At 40.6% G+C, this 20,193-nt stretch overlaps 1 protein-coding gene across 1 annotated transcript in view; it reads right to left on the bottom strand.

Annotated features, from left to right (window-relative positions):
• The window catches only part of MTMR8 (myotubularin related protein 8), a 200,012-nt gene extending 180,974 nt beyond the window's left edge, over positions 1–19,038 (bottom strand). The window contains 1 exon segment of the mRNA XM_052662720.1: positions 18,936–19,038. Coding sequence (XP_052518680.1) covers positions 18,936–18,959 — 24 coding nt within the window. The 5' untranslated portion in view covers positions 18,960–19,038.
• Between the last annotated feature and the right edge of the window lie 1,155 nt (positions 19,039–20,193).

Raw genomic sequence — 20,193 nt, 5'->3', positions numbered from 1 at the left:
GAAACGACAGAATAATCTCGGTTCATATCCAAGGCAAACCATTCAACATCACAGTAATCTAAGTCTATGCCCCAATCACTAATGCTGAAGAAGCTAAAGTTGACCAGCTCTATGAAGACCTACAACACTTTTTAGAACTAACATCAAAGAAGATATCCTTTTCATCATAGGTTATTGGAATGCAAAAGTAGGAGGTCAGGAGATACCTGCAATAACAGGCAAATTTGGCCTTGGCATACAAAATGAAGCAGGGCAAAGGATAATAGAGTTTTGCTAAGAGAACACACTGGTTATAGCAAACACTCTGTTCCAACAACACAAGAGATGACTCTACACATGGACATAACCAGAAAGTCAATACCAAAATCATATTATGTTCTTTGCAGCTGAAGATGTAGAACTTTTTCTATACAGTCAGTAAAAACAAGACCTGGAGCTGACTGTGGTTCAGATCATGAGCTCCTTATTACAAAATTCAGGCTTAAATTGAAGGAAGTAGGGAAAACTAGGCCATTCAGGTATGACCTAAATCAAATTCTTATGACTACACAGTAGAGGTGACAAATAGAATCAAGGAATTAGATCTGGTAGATGGAGTGTCTGAGGAACTATGGACAAAGGTTGGTAAAACTGCACCAGGAGACAGTGACCAAAACCACCCCCTAGGAAAAGAAATTCAAGGCAAAGTGGTTGTCTGAGAAGGCTTTACAAATAGCTGAGAAAAGAAGATAAGTGAAAGACAAGGGAGAAAGGGAAAGATATACTCAACTGAATGCAGAGTTCCAGAGGATAGCAAGGAGAGATAAGAAGGCCTTCTTATATGAACAACGTAAAGAAATAGAGGAAAACAATAGAATGGGAAAGATTTCTTCAAGAAAATTAGTGATATCAAGGGAAAATTTCTTACAAGGATGAGCACGATAAAGGACAGAAACAGTAGGACCTAACAGAAACAAAAGAGGTTAAGAAGAGGTGGCAATAATATACACAAGAATTATACAAGAAAGGTCTTAATGGCCCAGAAAACCACAGTGGTGTGGTTATTCAACTAGAGCCAGACATCCTGAAATGTGAAGACAAGTAAGCCTTAGGAAGTATTACTACAAACAAAGTTAGTGGAGATGATAGAATTCTAGCTGAGCTATTTCAAATCCTAAAATATGATGATGCTAAAGTGCTGCACTCAATACGCCACAAATTTGGAAAACTCGGCAGTGGCCACAGCACTGGAAAAGGTTAGTTTTCATTCAAATCCCAAAGAAGGACAATGTCAAATAATGTTCAAACTACTGTACAGTTGCGCTCATTTCACATCCTAGCTAGGTTTTGTTCAAAATATTTCAAGCTAGGCTTCAGCAGTTCATGAACCAAGAACTCCAGATGTACAAGCTGGGTTTTGAAGGGCAGAGGAACCAAAGATCAAATTGCCATTATTTATTGGATCATGGAGTAAGCAAAAGAGTTCCAGAAAAACTTCTGCTTCATTGACTAAACTACGGCCTTTGACTGGGTGGATGAAAACAAACTGGAAAATTCTAAAAGAGATGGGAGTACCAGACCACATTACCTGTTTCCTGAGAAACCTGTATGAGGGTGAAGAAGCAAGTTAGAACCGGACATGGACTGGTTCCAAATTGGGAAAGGAGTATATCAAGGCTGTATATTGTCACCCTGCTTATTTAACTTAAGCAGAGTACATCTATGCAAAATGCTTGGCTGGATGAATCACAAGCTGAAATCAAGATTACTGGAAGAAATATCAATAACCTCAGATATGCAGATAATATCACTCTAATTGCAAAAAGTGAAGAGGAACTAAAGAGACTCTTGATAAAAGTGAAAGAGGAGAGTGAAAAAGCTGGCTTAAAACACAACATTCAAAAAACTAAGATCATGGCATCTGGTCCCATCTCTTCATGCCAAATAGAAGAGGAAAAAGGGGAAGCAGACAGATTTTCTTTTCTTGGGCTTCAAAATCCCTGTGGACAGTGACTGCAGCCATGAAATTAAAAGTCCCTTGCTCCTTGGATGGAAAGCTATGACAAACCCACACAGGATGTTAAAAAGCAGAGACATCACTTTGCCAACCAAGGTCCATATAATAAAAGCTATGGCTTTTACAGTAGTCATGTACGTATGTGAGAGTTGGTCCATAAAGAAAGCTGAGCACCAGAGAATTGATGCCTTCTGCTTGTGGTGCTGAAGAAAACTCTTGAGTCTCCTGGACAGCAAGGAATTCAAACCAGTCAATTCTAAAGGAAATCAAACCTAAATATTCATTGGCAGGACTGTTCGTGCAGTTGAAGCTCCAATACTTTGGCCACCTGATGCAAAGAGTCAACTCACTGGAAAAGACTCTGATGGTGGGAAACCCAGAAGGCAAAAGGAGAAGGGGACGACAGAGGATGAGGTCCTTAGATAGCATCACCGACTCAATGGACATGAATTTGAGCAAACTCCGGGAGACAGTGGAGAACAGAGGAGCCTAGCATACTACAGTTCATGGAATCCTGAAGAGTAGGACACAAGTTAATAACCAAACAACAAGAAAAGGAGCAACAGGTTAGAGGTACACATAGAAACATGAATAGATGCAAAAATGAATGGCTTAGTGAAAAAATAAGAAGCAGAATGAAATACTGAAGATATCACTAGTTACATAAATATAAATTCATGCAATTCCATCATGCTTGGAAGGATATATTCAAATATTCAGTTGAGTTCAGTTGCTCAGTCGTGTCCGACCCTTCGCAATCCCATGAACCACAGCACGCCAGGCTTCCCTGTCCATCACCAACTGCCGGAGCTTGCTCAAACTCATATCCATTGAGTCAGTGATGCCATCCAACCATCTCATCCTCTGTCATCCCCATCTCCTCATGCCTTCAGTCTTTCCCATCATGAAGGTCTTTTCAAATGAGTCAGTTCTTCCTATCAGATGGCCAAAGTATTAGAGCTTCAGCTTCAGCATCAGTCCTTCCAATGAATATACAGGACTGATTTCCTTTAGGATGGACTGGTTGGATCTCCTTGCAATCCAAGAGAATCTCAAGAGACTTCTCCAACACCACAGTTCAAAACCATCAATTCTTTGGCACTCAGCTTTCTTTATACTCCAACTCTCATATCCATACATGAATACTGGAAATAAACATAGCTTTGACTAGATGGACTTTTGTCAGAAAGTAATGTCTCTGCTTTTTAATATGCTGTCTAGGTTGGTCATAAGTTTTCTTCCAAGGAGCAAGCTTTTTTTAATTTCATGACTGCAGTCACCATCTGAAGTGATTTTGGGATCCAAGAATATAAATCTGTCACTTTTTCCATTGTTTCCTCATCTATTTGCCGTGAAGTGATGGTACCATAAGCCATGACCTTAGTTTTTATATACTGAGGTTTAAGCCAGCTTTTTCATTCTCTTCTTTCATTTTTATCAAGAGGCTCTTCAATTCTTCTTCACTTTCCACCGTAAGGGTGGTGTCATCTGCGTATATGAAGTTATTGATATTTCTCCTGGCAATTGTGATTCCAGCTTGTGCTTCATCCAGCCTGGCATTTCACATGATGTACCATGCATATAAGTTAAATAAGCAGGGAAACGATATACAGCCTTGACGTACTCCTTTTCCAATTTGCAACCAATCTGCTGTTCCATGTCCGGTTGTAACTATTGCTTCTTCACCTGCATACAGATTTTTCAGGAGGCAGGTAAGGTGGTTTAGTATTACCATCTCTTTCAGAATTTTCCACAGTTTTTGGTGATCCACACAGTCGAAGTCTTTGGCATAGTCAATAAAGCAGAAATAGATGTTTTTCTGGAACTCTCTTGCTTTTTCCATGATCCAGCGGATGTTGGCAATTTGATCTCTGGTTCCTTTGCCCTTTCTAAAACCAGCTTGAACATCTGGAAGTTCATGGTTCATGTATTACTAAAGCCTGGCTTGGAGAATTTTGAGCATTACTTTACTAGCATGTGAGATGAGTGCAATTGTGTGGTAGTTTGAACATTCTTTGGCATTGCCTTTCTTTGGGATTGGAATGAAAACTGACCTTTTCTAGTCCTGTGGCCACTGCTGAGTTTTCCAAGTTTGCTGGCATACTGAGTGCAGCACTTTCACAGCATCACCTTTCAAGATTTGAAATAGCTCAACTGGAATTCCATCACCTCCACTAGCTTTGTTTGTAGTGATGCTTCCTAAGGCCCACCTGCATTCACATTCCAGGAAGTCTGGCTCTAGGTGAGTGATAGCACCATCGTGATGATCTGGGTAGTGAAGATCTTTTTTGTATAGTTCTGCTGTGTATTCCTGCCACCTCTTCTTAATATCTTCTGCTTCTGTTAGGTCCACACCATTTCTGTCCTTTATTGACCCCATCTTTGCATGAAATGTTCCCTTGGTATCTCTAATTTTCTTGAAGAGATCTCTAGTCTCTCTCATTCTATTGTTTTCCTCTATTTCTTTGCACTGATCACTGAGGAAGACTTTCTTATCTTTCCTTGATATTCTTTGGAACTTTGCATTCAAGTGAGTACATCTTTCCTTTTCTCCTTTGCTTTTGGCTTCTCTTCTTTTCACAGCTATTTGTAAGGCCTTCTCAGACAGTCATTTTGCTTTTTTGCATTTCTTTTTCTTGGGGATGGTTTTGATCCCTGTCTCCTGGACAATGCCATGAACCTTCATCCACAGTTCATCAGGCACTCTATCAGATCTAGTCCCTTAAATATATTTCCCACTTCCACTATATAATCATACAGGATTTGATTTAGGTCATACCTGAACAGTCTGGTGGTTTTCCCTGCTTTCTTCAGTTTAAGTCTGAATTTGGCAATAAGGAGTTCAAAATCTGAGCCAAGATCAGCTCCCAGTCTTGGTTTTGCTGACTGTATAGAGCTTCTCTATCTTTGGCTCTAAAGAATATAATCAATCAGATTTTGGTGTTGACCATCTGGTGATATCCATGTGTAGAGTCCTTTCTTGTGTTGTTCGAAGAGGGTGTTTGCTATGACCAGTGCTTCCTCTTGGGAAAACTCTATCAGCCTTTTCCCTGCTTCATTCTGTACTCCAAGGCCAAATTTACCTGTTACTCCAGGTGTTTCTTGACTTCCTACTTTTGCATTCCCATCCCCTATAATATAAAGGGTATCTATTTTGGGTGTTAGTTTTAAAAGATCTTGTAGGTCTTCACAGAAACCTTCAACTTCAGCTTCTTCAGCATTACTGGTTGGGGCATAGACTTGGATTACCGTGATATTGAATGGTTTGCCTTGGATACGAACAGACATCATTCTGTCGTTTCTGAGATTGCATCCAAGTACTGCACGTCAGGCTATTTTGTTGACCATGATGGCTACTCCATTTCTTCTAAGGGATTCCTGCCCGCAGTAGTAGATATAATGGTCATCTGAGTTAAATTCACCCATTCCAGTCCATTTCAGTTTGCTGATTCCTAGAATGTCGACATTCACTCTTGCCATCTCCTGTTTGACCACTTCCAATTTGCCTTGATTCAGGGACCTGATATTCCAGGTTCCTGTGCAATATTGCTCTTTACAGTATTGGACCTTGCTTCCATCACCAGTCACACCCGCAACAGGATGTTGTCTTTGCTTTGGCTCTGTCACTTTATTCTTTCTGGAGTTATTTCTCCAGGAGCATGTTGGGCACCTACTGACCTGGGGAGTTCCTCTTTCAGTGTCCTATCTTTTTGCCTTTTCATACTGTTCATGGAGTTCTCAAGGCCAGAATACTGAAGTGGTTTGCCATTCCCTTCTCCAGTGGACCACATTTTGTCTGAACTCTCCACCATGACCCGTCTATCTTGTGTGGCCCTACATGGTATGCCTCATAGTTTCATTGAATTAGACAAGGCTGTGGTCCATGTGATTAGATTGGTTAGTTTTCTGTGACTGTGGTTTCTGTCTGCCCTCTGATGCCCTCTCTCAGCGCCTACCATTTTACTGGAGCTTCTCTGACCTAGGATGTGGGGCATCTCTTCATGGCCCCCGCTCCTGACCTTGGACACGGGGTATCTTCTCAAGGCCCTTGCTCCTGATCTTGTTGCCTGCATCACACTGAGTGGTGAGTGGCCAAGAGGAGATTATCCCACATCTAAGGAGGCAAGGGGGAAAGGGGGTAAGAAAACCAGAAGAGAGACAAAAGGGTACCCTTAAGGGGTGGCTGGGGGAGGGGAGGGTCTCCCACAATGAGAGTGACCCACCCATACTGATGGGATCAGCAAGGACTAGGAGAGACTTTTCAGGGATTGGATTGGAGCAGTCAGTATTTCCCCTGCCTGCTTGGGCCCAAGCAAGTCTTCTGGGGTCCCTGGCCTAAACCTCCACCCTCTTAGGCCCCCTCCAACTGTGCTGAGACTAAGCCCCACCCCCAAAAGCCACCGTAGGGCCTTTTCATGCAGCACTGGTTCTGAACCTAGCCAACCCCCTAAGCCCCAATCCCCAGGCCCAGGCTCCACTCCTGCATAATCACCACTGCCCCACAGTCAAGGCTTTTTCTGGCCTTTTTAAAAAAATTATTTATTTATTGCTATTGTGTGCTTGTTGCTGTTTCATTTACATTTTTCTTCTAATATATATATTTTTTATTTTTCTAATTATGTTCTTTATTCTTTGTTATTGATTGGCTCTTTTTCTTCTGCACTGCATAGCTTGTGGAATCTTGGTTTCCAGGCCAAAGGTTAGGCCTCAGCTCCTGTGGTGGGAGAACTGACTCCAAGTCACTGAATGAATTTAGAACCTCAGACCCCAGGGAATATTAATTACAATGCATTCTCCTGGAGGTCCTCATCTCACCACTGAGACCTGGCTCTACCCAACCACCTGAAAACTCTAATGCTAAATGTCTCAGGCCAAACCAGTAAGACACAAACACAGCCCTATTCATCAAAAAACAAACAACAACAACAACAAAATAAGAAAAAAAAAGTAGGTTACAGATGAAGGAACAATGTAAAAACCAACAAGACCAAATAAATGAAGAGGAAATATGCAACATACCTGAAAAGGAATTCAGAATGATGACTGAAGATGATCCATAATCTCAGAAATAGAATGGAGGCAACAGATCAAGAAAATACAACAAATGTTTAACAAGAGCCAAGAAGAACTAAAGAACAAACAAGCAGTGATAAACAACTCAATTTGGGCAAGCTCAGTCGTTCAGTCATGTCTGACTCTTTGTGACCCCATGGACTGCAGCTTGCCAGGCTCCTCTGTTCATGGGATTTTGCCAAGCAAGAATACTGAAGGGGATTGTCATTTCCTTCTGCAGGGGATCTTCCTGACCAAGGGATCAAACCTGCAGCTCCTGCACTGACAGGCAGATGTTTTACCACTGAGCCACCTGGGAAGGCAAACAACCAAGTAGCTGAAATGAAAAAAAAAAAATACACTATAAGGAATCAATAGCAGCTTAATTCGGAGAAGGCAATGGCAACTCACTCCAGTACTCTTGCCTGGAAAATCCCACAGATGGAGGAGCCTGGTAGGCTGGAGTCCATGGGGTTGCTAAGAGTCAGACACAACTGAGCGACTTCACTTTCACTTTTCACTTTCATGCAATGGAGAAGGAAATGGCAACCCACTCAAGTGTTCTTGCCTGGAGAATCCCAGGGACAGGGGAGCCTGGTGGGCTGCCGTCTATGGGGTTGCACAGAGTCAGACACAACTGACACAACTTAGCAGCAGCAGCAGTAGCAGCAGCTTAATAGAAGCGAAAAATGAATAAGTGAACTGGAAGATACAATAGTGTTAAAAACTGCCAAGGAGCAAAATAAAGAAAAAAGAATGGAGAAAATTGAAGACAGTCTCACAGACATATGTGCGACAACATTAAACACACCAACATTCAAATTATAGGGGTCCCAGAAGAACACAAGAAAGAGAAAGGATCGAGAAAATATTTCAAGAGCTTATCATCAAAACATTCCCTAACATGGGAAAGGAAATAGCCTCCCAAGTACAGGAAGAGCAGAGAGTCCCATACAGGATAAACCCTAGGAGAAATACAAGAAGACACATAATCAAACCAACAAAAACTAAATAGAAAGAAAAAATGTTAAAAGCAGCAAGAGAAAAGCAAAAAAATAACATACAAGGGAATCCTCATAAGGTTAACTGATTTCTCAGCAGAAACTCTGCAGGCCAGAAGGGAGTGACAGGACATATTTAAAGTGATGAAACAGAAAAACTTACAACCAAGATTATTCTACCCAACAAGGATCTCATTCAGATTCAACAGAGAAATCGAAAGCATTACAGAGAAGCAAAAGCTAAGAGAATTCAGCACCACCAGACCAGATTCACAAGAAATGCTAAAGTAACTTCCATAAACAGGAAGCACAAAAGAAGAAAATGACCTACAAAAACAAACCCAGAACAGTTATAAAAATTGTAATAGAAACTTGCATATTGATAATTACCTTAAATGTAAATGGACCAAATGCTCCAATGAAAAGACAAAGATTGGTTGAATGGATACAAAAAGAAAACCCATATATATATATATCTCTATCTCTACACGAGACTCACTTCAAACCTAGGAATATATATCACATATATATTCAGAATGTGAGAGGATAGAAAAAGATACTCCATGTAAATCAAAAGAAATCTGGAGTAGCAATTCTCTTATCAGTTAAAATACACTTTAAAATAAAGACTATAACAACAGATAAGGAAGGACACTACATAATGATCAAGGGATCAATCTAAGAAGATATAACAATTATAAATATTTATGCACCCAACATAGGAGCACCTTAATACACAAGGAAAATGCCAACAGCTGTAAAAGGGGAAATTGACAGTAACATGATAATAGTGGGGGGATTTACCACCCCAATTACACCAATGGACAGATCATCCAGACATAAAATTAATAAGAAAACAGAAGTTTTAAATGACACAATGGACCATAAAAATTTAATTGATATTTATAGGACAATCCACCCAAAAGCAGCAGAATACACTTTCTTCTGAAGTGCCCATGGAACATTGTCCAGGATAGATCATATCATAAGTCAAAAACCAAGCCTCAGAAAATTTAAGAAAATTGAAATTTATCAAGAATCTTTTCTAACCACAATGCTATGAAATTAGAAATCAATCACAGGGGAAAAAAACTGTAGAAAATATAAACACATGGAAGTTTGTAACACTGTGCTGCTGAATATTCAACAGATTACTAAAAAAAAAAATCAGAGGAAACTAAAAATATATTAAAACAAATGATAATGAAAACATGACGACCCAAAACCTATGGGATGCAGCAAAAGCAGTTCTAAGACGGAAGCTTATAGCAATTTAATCTCACCTCAACAAATTAGTAAAACATCATATAAACAATATTAACCTTACATTTAAAGCCACTAGAGAAAGAAGAACAACAAAAAATACTCCAAAATTAGTAGAAGGAAAGAGATCATAAAGATCATAGCAGAAATAAGTGAAATATAAACAAAGATAATAGCAAAGATCAATAAAACTAAAAGCTGATTCTTTAAGATAAAATTAATAAACCTTGACACAGAATCATCAAGAAGGGGGGAGAATTCAAATCAATAAAATTAGAAATGAAAAAGAAGAAGTTACAACTGAAACCACAGAAACACTAAGGATCACAAGATACTATTCATAAGCAACTAAATGACAACAAAATGGACAACCTGGAAGAAATGAACAAATTCTAAGAAAGGTACAACTTTCAAAGACTGAATCAGGAAGAATTAGAAGATATAAACAAACCAATAAAACATAATGAAATTGAAAGTGTAATTTAAAATCTTCCAACAAACAAAAGCCCAGAACCAGAGGACTTAACAAGCAGATTCTATCAAATATTTAGAGAAGAAATAACACCTAACCTCTCAAACTCTTCCAAATAATTACAGAAGGAGGAAAATTCCCAAACTCATTCTACAAGGCCACCATCACCCTGATACCAAAACCAGAAAAAGACATCACAAAGAAAGACAGTTACAGACCAATATCACTGATAAATATAGATGCTGAAAATCCTCAACAAAATAATAACAAACAGAATCCAACAACACATTAAAAAGATCATACAACATGATCAAGTGAGATTTATCCCAGGGATGTGAGGATTTTTCAGTATATGCAAATCAATCCACGTGATACACTATAGTAACAAATTAAAGAATGGAAACCATATGATCATCCCAATAGATACAGAAAAAGCTTTTAACAAATTCAACACCCATTTATGATAAAATTTTCTAGAAATTAAGCATAGAGGGAATCTGCCTCCACATAATAATAAACATATATGACACAGTAAACATCATTCTCAAAGCTGAAAAACTGAAAGCATTTCCTCTAAGATCAGGAACAAGACAAGGATATGCACTCTCATCACTATTATTCAACATAGTTTTGGAAGCCCTAACTGTGGCAATCAGAGAAGAAAAAGAAATGAAAGGAATTCAAATTGGAAAAGAAGTCAAACTGTCACTGTTTGTAGATGACATGATACTATACATAGAAAAGCTTCAAGATGCCACTAGAAAACTACTAATCAATGAATTTGGTAAAGTTGCAGGATACAAAATTAATGCATAGAGATCTCTTGCCTTCCTATAGACTAACAATGAAAGATCAGAAAGGGAAATTAAGGAAACAACCCCATTTACCATTACAACAAAAAGAAAAAAAGTACCTAGGAATAAACCTACCTAATGAGCCAAAACACCTGTACTCAAAACTATAAAACACCAATGAAAGAAATCAAAGATAACACAAACAGATGAAGAGATACACCATGTTCTTAGACGGGAAGAAGCAATATTTGAAAATGACTATACTGCCCAAAGCAATCTATAGATTCAATGTGATCTCTATCAAATTACCAAAAACACTTCTCACAGAATTTTTTTTAAATTACAATTTCTATGAAAACACAAAAGCCACTAATAAAACAATCTTGACAAAGAAAAATGGAGCTAGAGGAATTACGCTCCCTAACTTCAGACTATACTATAAAGCTGAGGTAATCAAGACAGTATGGTTTTGGCACAAAAAACAGAAATATAGATCAGTGCTACAGGACAGAAAGCCCAGAGATAAACTCATACACCTATGGTCATCTAATCTATGACAAAGGAGGCAAGAACATACAAAGGAGAAAAGACAGCCTATACAATAAGTGGTGCTGGGAGAACTGGCCAGCCACATACAAAAGAATGAAATTAGAACACTACCTAACACCATACATAAAAATAAACTCAAAATGGTTTAAAGATCTAAATATATGGTGAACACTATAAAACAGAGGAAAACATAGGAAAAAACTCTGACATAAATCACAGTAAGATCTTTTTTTTTTTTACTCATCTCCTAGACTAGAGCTATCACAATATTGTAAAGTAATTATCCTCCAATTAAAACAAATTTAAAACCCCCCAAAAAGAAAAACAAAAATAAGCAAATGGGACCTAATTAATATCTTTTAAACAGCCTAGGAAACCATAAAGAAGATGAGAAGACAATCCTCAGGATTGGAAAATATATTTGCAAACAAAACAATGGATAAAAAATTAACTTCTAAAATATACAAACAACTCATGCAGCTCAATGTCAAAAAAAAAAAAACAGCCCAATCAAAAAATGGGCAGAAGACACAAATACACATTTCTGCTTTATTGACTATGCCAAAGACTTTGACTGTGTGGATCACAATAAACTGGAGAATTCTGAAAGAGATGGGAATACCAGACCACCTGACCTGCCTCTTGAGAAACCTATATGCAGGTCAGGAAGCAACAGTTAGAACTGGACATGGAACAACAGACTGGTTCCAATAGGAAAAGGAGTACGTCAAGGCTGTATATTGTCACCCTGCCTATTTAACTTATATGCAGAGTACATCATGAGAAACGCTGGGCTGGAAGAAGCACAAGCTGGAATCAAGATTGCTTGATCAACAACCTCACATATTCAGATAACACCACCCTTATGGCAGAAAGTGAAGAGGAACTAAAAAGCCTCTTGATGAAAGTGAAAGAGGAGAGTGAAAAAGTTGGCTTAAAGTTCAACATTCAGAAAACGAAGATCATGGCATCTCATCCCATCACTTCATGGGAAATAAATGGGGAAACAGGGGAAACAGTGTCAAACTTTATTTTTTGAGGGAGCTCCCAAATCACTGCAGATAGTGACTGCGGCCATGAAATTAAAAGACTCTTACTCCTTGGAAGGACAGTTATGACCAAACTAGATAGCATATTCAAAAGCAGAGACATTACTTTGCCAACAAAGGTCCATCTAGTCAAGGCTATGGTTTTTCCAGTAGTCATGTGTGGATGTGAGAGTTGGACTGTGAAGAAGGCTGAGTGCCAATGAATTGATGCTTTTGAACTGTGGTGTTGGAGAAGACTCTTGAGAGTCCCTTGGACTGCAAGGAGATCCAATCAGTCCATCCTAAAGGAGATCAGTCCTGGGTGTACTTTGGAAGGACTGATGCTAAAGCTGAAACTCCAATAGTTTGGCCACCTCATGCAAAGAGTTGACTCATTGGAAAAGACTCTGATGCTGGGAGGGATTGGGGGCAGGAGGAGAAGGGGACGACAGAGGATGAATGACTGGATGGCTTCACCGAGTCGATGGGTATGAGTTTGGGTGAGCTCCAGGAGTTGGTAATGGACAGGGAGACCTGGCGTGCTGTGGTTCAAGTGGTCACAAAGAGTCGGACACGACTGAGCAACTGAACTAAACTGACATACAAATGGCCTAGAAGCAAATGGAAAGATGCTTGACAGCACTAATTATTAGAGAAATGCCAATCAAAAGTACAATGAAAGACTTCCCTGTTGGTACAGTGGATGGGAAAACACCCGCTAATGCAGAGGACACGAGTTCAATCCCTGCTACAGAAGAATTCCACATGCCATGGATCACCTAAAGGCCATGTGCCACAACTACTGAACTCCCACTGTAGAGCCCAAGAGCAACAACTACTGAGCCCACATACTGCAACTACTGAAGTCTGTGTGCGTAGCGTCTGTGTTCCATAAGAGAAGACACTGCAATGAGAAGCCCCCGTACACCACAACAAAGAGTAGCTCCCATTCACTACAACTAGAGAAAGTCTGCATGCAGCAATGAAAACCCAGTACAACCAAAAAGAAATAAATTATATATATATATCAGTTCAGTTCAGTTACTCAGTCATGTCTGACTCTTTGCGACCTCATGAATCGCAGCACGCCAGGCCTCCCTGTCCATCACCAACTCCCGGAGTTCTCTCAGATTCACGTCCATTGAGTCAGTGATGCCATCCAGCCATCTCATCCTCTGTCGTCCCCTTTTCCTCCTGCCCCCAATAAACTACAATGAGGTTTTATCTCACACCAGCCAGAACAGTCATCATCAAAAAATCTATAAACAGCAAGTGCTGGAAATGGTGTGGAAAAAAGGGAATCCTCTTGCACTGTAGGTGAGAATGTAAAGTGATATAGCCTCTATGGAGAACAGTATGGAGGTTCCTTAAAAAACTAAACATAGAACTACCATACAACCTAGCAACTCCACTACTTGGCATATACCCTGAGAAACACCATAATTCAAACAGACACATGTACTCCAGTGTTCACTGCAGCTCTATTTACAGAAGCCAGGACATGGAAACAATTTAAGTGTGCACCAATAGATAAATGAATAAAGAAGATGTGGCACATATCCACATTGGACTATTAGTCAGCCATAAAAAGGAACAAAATTGGGTCATTTGTAGAGATGTGGATGAACCTAGATTCTGTCATACAGAGTGCAGTAAGTCAGAAAAAGAAAAAGTATCATATATTAACACATGTATGTAGAATCTAGAAAAATCGTACCAATAAACATAGGTCCAGGGCAGGAATAAAGAGGCAGATGTAGGAAATGGACATGTGGACACAAGCAGAAAGGGGAAGCTGGGATGAACTGGAAGATTAGGTTTGACATAAATGCACTATCATGTGCAAAATAGATAGCTAGTGGGAACCTGCAGTGTAGCAAAGAGAGTTCAGGTCAGTGCTCTGTGATGACCTAGATTGGTGGGATGGGGGTGGGGGTGGGAGGAAGGTCCAAGAGGGAGGGGATGTAGGTATAAATATGGTTGATTCACTTCATTGTACAGCAGAAACTAACACTGTAAAGCAATTATACTCCCATAAAAATAAATGGCCCCTTTGTTTTAGCTGCTACAACAACTGGCAATTATAAAAGTCTGGAGACATTCCAAAGACAACACTGAAGAAGGAAAGGAGAATTGACAGACCAATGGAGCTGCTATGGCAGCATCATTACAAGATGCAAGCTCCATACTTGGGAGGACACCTGCTGCCCACCTAAGGAACAGAGATGAGCTTCTGAATGATGCACATTTGATCAACATACTGGGCTTTGGTATATGCTAAAGCGCAACTCTACTCTTAGTGAAGTCACTCAAGAAATCACACTAAAATTAATACATTAAATTATTCATTGTGGGAACTGATAAAATGACAGCCTGGGAAAAACAATACTTTTGGAAACCTTCTCCCAAAGTAATGGCTGAAATATGTCCAAAGTGTCAGATCTATCCTAAGTAGAACCCAGAAATACCTATTCATACTTCTCACAGCCACTTTCTTTTGCTTCCTGGTCATTTTGAAATCTGGCAAGTGGATTTTACCTCGCTATCTCCCTTTCAGGGATGCAAATATGTTCTGATGATAGTATGCATGTATTCCCATTGGGTGGAAGCCTTTCCTTGCAGATGAGTAACTCCCCTGATAGTAGCCAAAACACTGTTGAAAAGGATTATTCCTACTGAGGGAATTCCCCTGGAATTACATAATGATAACGGTGCCCATTTCATTGTACAAATTCTAAATGCTATTGTAAAATCTGGCCTCTGCTACATTTCCACTGTAACTATCATCCTCAATCTTCTGGTACAGAGGAAAGAAACAAAGATGTAATCAAAACTGAACTGGCAAAATCTCTGAGGCTATAGGCCTTCCTTGGCCTAAATTGCCATACATAGTTCTATTAAACTTAATATCTATAACCTTTGGAAAACACAAACTGTCACCATTTGAAAAAAATTATTGAAAAATCCATGATTCTTGATTTAGGACTATAAAATCCCCTTCTAGTCAAGGGAGATCTTTTACATTATTGTCAAAGTCTCATTAAAACTGACCCCGAAATGAGGCAAATGGCCCCTAATAAGGATGGCTTTCCCAAGACTTTGGACAAGGCTGGTACTCTCCATGATCCCCATCAATGAAATCCCTCAAGTTAACCTTGTTCTAATTGCTGCCATCATAGAGTTGTTACATCTCCTTCATTATGTAATAATTGATGATGCATCAACTTGTTTCTCCTTCTTATAGACATAGTGTCAAGGAGTGAAATTTTTCATGAATAGGTTTATGGCCAGGAAAGAACATTTAGAGGAAGTGACCCTGGTCCTTTGGTTCTTCGATTTTGACTATAAAGGACTGGACAATTGAATTTTTGGGACTCCTCGTTGAAGCTACAGTTTTATTAATGTGCTTTGTCCTACTACATAGAGTAGGCATCCTCCATGAATGGCAATTCTATCTTATATTAACCCTGCTGGGAATAAGCCTGTGGCTCCAATTCTTGGCCATTTAATTACTCTATTTCACTTGGGACTCTTTCACTCACCAAGGCCACGAGTTACCCTTAGTCCTCTTTATATTAAAATGGCTGATTTTTCTTGGGATAGTTTTTACTAGAGTTATATTATTAGCTCTCTTAATATCCATCTGGACTCTTTATACCTGGGAAAATAATGCCTTATTCTGCATTTCCGAAAGTCTAGCCACTGGAGGAAATCTAATAAACTGTTGGATGTGCCATCAGCACCCTAATCACTCGCTGAATACTGGGATCCCCTTGCTTTGGCTATCTCTAATCTTACTGGTAACTCTCTACCATGTTATTCAGAACTCATTTACTTGAATTCACAGTTCCCTTTCCTTGCTTTCCTTGTTTGGAACCAAATAACCCCTCAAACAGTTCCTTAGGAATATGTGTTCCAATGAGAACCTGTGGTTATCCAGAAACAAGAGCTCCAACTTCCAAACACCCACTTTTATTTCACTGTTCAACAACAAAATATGTTCTCATGATAACCCCCATATATTCCAATAAGGAAGGCTTCTAGGCTGCTCATATATAACCAGCCCATGGTTGAATTTCACCTTTGACGTCTCCTTTCTCTGTGCTCCAGTGAAGTTTCTCAGTCGTATCAAACTCATTGTGACCCCATGGACTGTAGCCTACCAGGCTCCTCCATCCATGGAATTTTCCAGGCAAGAGTACTGGAGTGGGTTGCCATTTCCTTCTCCAGGGGATCTTCCCAACCCAGGGACCAAACCCAGGTCTCCCGCATTACGGGCAGATATTTTACCATTTGACCCACTGGGGAAGCCCTCCATCTATGTATTTATGGTTGGAAGGTCACCACCTAGGGCATATCCTGCCTCAGTGCCCTAACACCAAGTTCTAATGTGCCCTAGGGCTTTTAATCAGAGAAGGCAATGGCAACCCACTCCAGTACTCTTGCCTGGAAAATCCCATGGGCAGAGGAGCCTGGTAGGCTGCAGCCCATGGGGTCGTGAAGAGTCAGACAAGACTCAGCGACTTCACTTTCACTTTTCACTTTCATGCATTGGAGAAAGAAATGGCAACCCACTCCAGTGTTCTTGCCTGGAGAATCCCAGGGACAAGGGAGCCTGGTGGGCTGCCGTCTATGGGATCGCACAGAGTCAGACACGACTGAAGCGACACAGCAGCAGCAGAAGCAGCAGGACTTTTAATAGTTCATTTGACTGTTAAATTTGTCAGAAATTACCAAATGGCACATATAGTCTACTTTCTGCCTCTGCCAAGAAACCCCTTCTGAGGGATTTCAAAGGTTCCCAAGATTTATCTAAACTACACGTGAGTTGGTGCCACAGACAAAATTATTCAAAACCCCTCTGCTATCATAGCAGACACAGCTAATGCCACAGCTAAAACATTAAGCGCCCAAAAACACTTCCTGAATTTGCTTGCTCATTTTGTGTTAGATAAAAGTTTTTCCTCGGATTACCTTCTAGCAGAACTTGGAAGAGTCTATGTAATCTTAAATACCACCTGTTGTACCTGGATAAATGCCTCTGGTACAGTAGAAACTCAGATTGGAATCTTACAAAACAAGGTCACTTGACTTCATTCTGATAGTGTTAATACTTCCCTAATGTTTGGTTTGTTTAGTTGATTACCCTCAAACACTGGATCTTGGTTCAAAACTGTTTTGCAAACTGGGTTATTACTGTTAATAACTGCTGTCAGCTTCTTTATATTGATAAAGTGCTTGCTTAAATTGATTACTTCTATATTGAACCATTCTACTGCTCAGCTGATACTCATCCAAATCGATATACTTGAGGCAGCACAACATCATGTTGCTTCCAGTGAATTTTCCAATCTATCCACTGATTCATCACAAACCACCCTCTAAAGGACACGATGGACCTGGAGCAGACAACCAATTCTGGCTATGTGGGAATAAGAATTGCTCCAATGATGTTTTCTTCAGGAAAAGGCACAGGCAAAAGGGGGAACTGTGAAAATAACTATGTCAGGAATGACTAAGACATGACCTGAAGACCTCCGTGTTTGCTACCAATGCTGGACTTTCGCTGAACACTCTAAATTAAAACTGCTGAATAGTTGCTGAGTTGCTAAAAGGAAAGATTGATGTTTAGAACTAGACTTTATCTTCCTAAGAAAACACAACTGTCCCTAGTAATGACTAAGATGCATTCCATAACTCAATCTATGTATAATTTTACCCTCCAATCCAAATTGTTGGTAAACAATTTGCATAACCCTGCATTGATTTCCCTCTTCCTGTAAAAACCCTAGCCATTTTCGCCTTGTGGGACACTATTCTGGTTTCTTCTAGACTTTCTGTGATCCCTGAATTGCAATTCTAAGACCCCAAATAAGCTACCTTTATGCCTCTTCACAGTTAGTAATCCTTATGTTGATATGAATTTAAATTAGCCTGGGCCATATCTCCTATGATCGATAGAAAAAATTAAGCAGAAACTAGTTGTAACCCTTCCCTGTTCTCAGCCTGATAGTAGAAAGAAAACTGACAGGAAGGAAGTGAGTTCGCAAAGAGGCTGCAGTTGGGGTAATAAAGAGTAGTATTCTGGAAAGAAAAGACGTAGAAGAGGCTCTAACTATGGTCAGCTGTACGCAGACACCAACTGGCCTAGCAATGTCACCTCTACGTTTTTTCTTCCCGGATGAGCAGAGCCAGGTCCACTCTGTTACACCTCTTTCCTATAGCCCAGCTCGGGGCTGGACAGATGCTTTTGCCCCCAAACCCACACGTGCAAGCTGGGGAGCTGGAGTGATGGTCTGAGCAACCGTTGGGGCAGAAGTCAAGAGGAGGGCAGGGGAACCCTGGATAAAGGAAGTAACCCTCTGGGAGGCAATGCCATGCGGGGTATTCAAGAAAGGCTGTTACAAGTGCAGCAAGTCTGTATAAAAGGCTGGAGTAAAGGGGTGTATGAGGTAACCGCTGGGGAGCCAGGAGGAGCTGGGATCGGAGGAGACAGGACAGAGAGGGACCCAGTAGGCAACCACCCAACGCGGAGGCGGCGTCAAGTGAGAGAACAATTGGTACAGAACCACCTCTCCTTTGCGTGCCGCAGCCGCCTGCAGGCAGGTCCAAGAAGTTCAGTTTGGGTGAAACGGGTTTGAACCGAGGAATATTACTCCGGTCCCGCGCGGAAGAGGGCGTCAAAGAGCACCCTAAGATTTGAGAGGGTGTACCTGGGCTTGCGGCTGAGCATCGAGAGGGAATCCCCGGCTCCCAGCCTAGCTGATCTCTTCTCCTTACCTTGGGCACCGTGATATGGTCCATGGCCGCGGTTCCCCACACCCGAAAGCCTTAGTGCAACTCAGGCTGCTGCCGCCACCACGGTTCTAGCAGCCTTCTTGCCCAACCATGGTTCTAGACCCCGCCCTCTCTCTCGTGCTTCAAGCTCTCGTCACCTGATTCTCGCGGAGGCTTCTCTCGCGACACTTCGCCTTCAGCCGCTAACGCCATCTTGCTTCCTGGCAATGCCCTTTTCTTTGCGCGGTCCTGTCAAAATGCCATTCCTTTAGTAGGGGTGTGTACCCAGTAACATCAGACTCTTAGCGACCCTTTGGGTTATAACCCACCAGGCTCCTCTGTCCATGGGATTATCCAGGCAAGAATACTGGAGTGGGTTGCTATTTTTTACTCCAAGGGATCTTCTCTACCCAGGGATGGAACCGGAGTCTCTTGCATCTCCTGCTTTGGCAGGCAGATTATTTACCACTGCACCATTTGGGAAGATAAACTACTAAATATACATTCTAGCTTTCTAAGAACACTTGGTTTAAATAAAATCCAGTGATTGGGAGCTTTTTTCCTATTGTTTAAGGGCAAAACTATTAGGATTGTAGACAGGAGGCAGAACAGTAACATTAGGCTCACAAATATTTCTAGGACTGCTTCCATTTTCTTAAGAGAGAGGGAGAGGGTGAGATAATTTGGGAGAATGGCATTGAAACACGTATAATATCATATAAGAAACGAATCGCCAGTCTAGGTTCAATGCAGGGTGCAGAATGCTTGGGGCTGGTGTACTGGGATGACCCGGAGGGATGGTGTGGGGGGGGGAGGTGGGAGGGGGGTTCGGGATTGGGAACACGTGTACACCCTTGGCAGATTCATGTTGATGTGTGGCAAAACCAATACAATATAGTAAAGTAAAATAATAATAATAATAAATAATAATAATTAAAAAAACAACAACAGATTGTCCTAGTTCAGACTTCAGGTTTGACCCAGGAATTCTTAAGTCCCAGACTCAAGTGCTGGCACCCTTCTCACAACCCATAATGCTGTAAGGATTCTGAGTACCGATATCATTCCACTATTCTTTAATGTTAACAGAGATGGCACCAGTCAGAGATAACATAGACTACTCTGTGGTGATGACTGAGTTTCTGAAGAGCTTCCTGTGAGACCTTGGACAAGTCACTATAGCATATTTTTGAGATGGTTTATATTTTCTTTTCACTCCTCTCAACCAGGGGGAGCCTACTTCCATAAACCTAGTTAAAGC

Source organism: Budorcas taxicolor, chromosome X, assembly GCF_023091745.1.
Source record: "Budorcas taxicolor isolate Tak-1 chromosome X, Takin1.1, whole genome shotgun sequence".
Taxonomy (NCBI): Eukaryota; Metazoa; Chordata; class Mammalia; order Artiodactyla; family Bovidae; genus Budorcas; species Budorcas taxicolor.
This window is presented reverse-complemented; position numbering and strand designations above follow the sequence as displayed.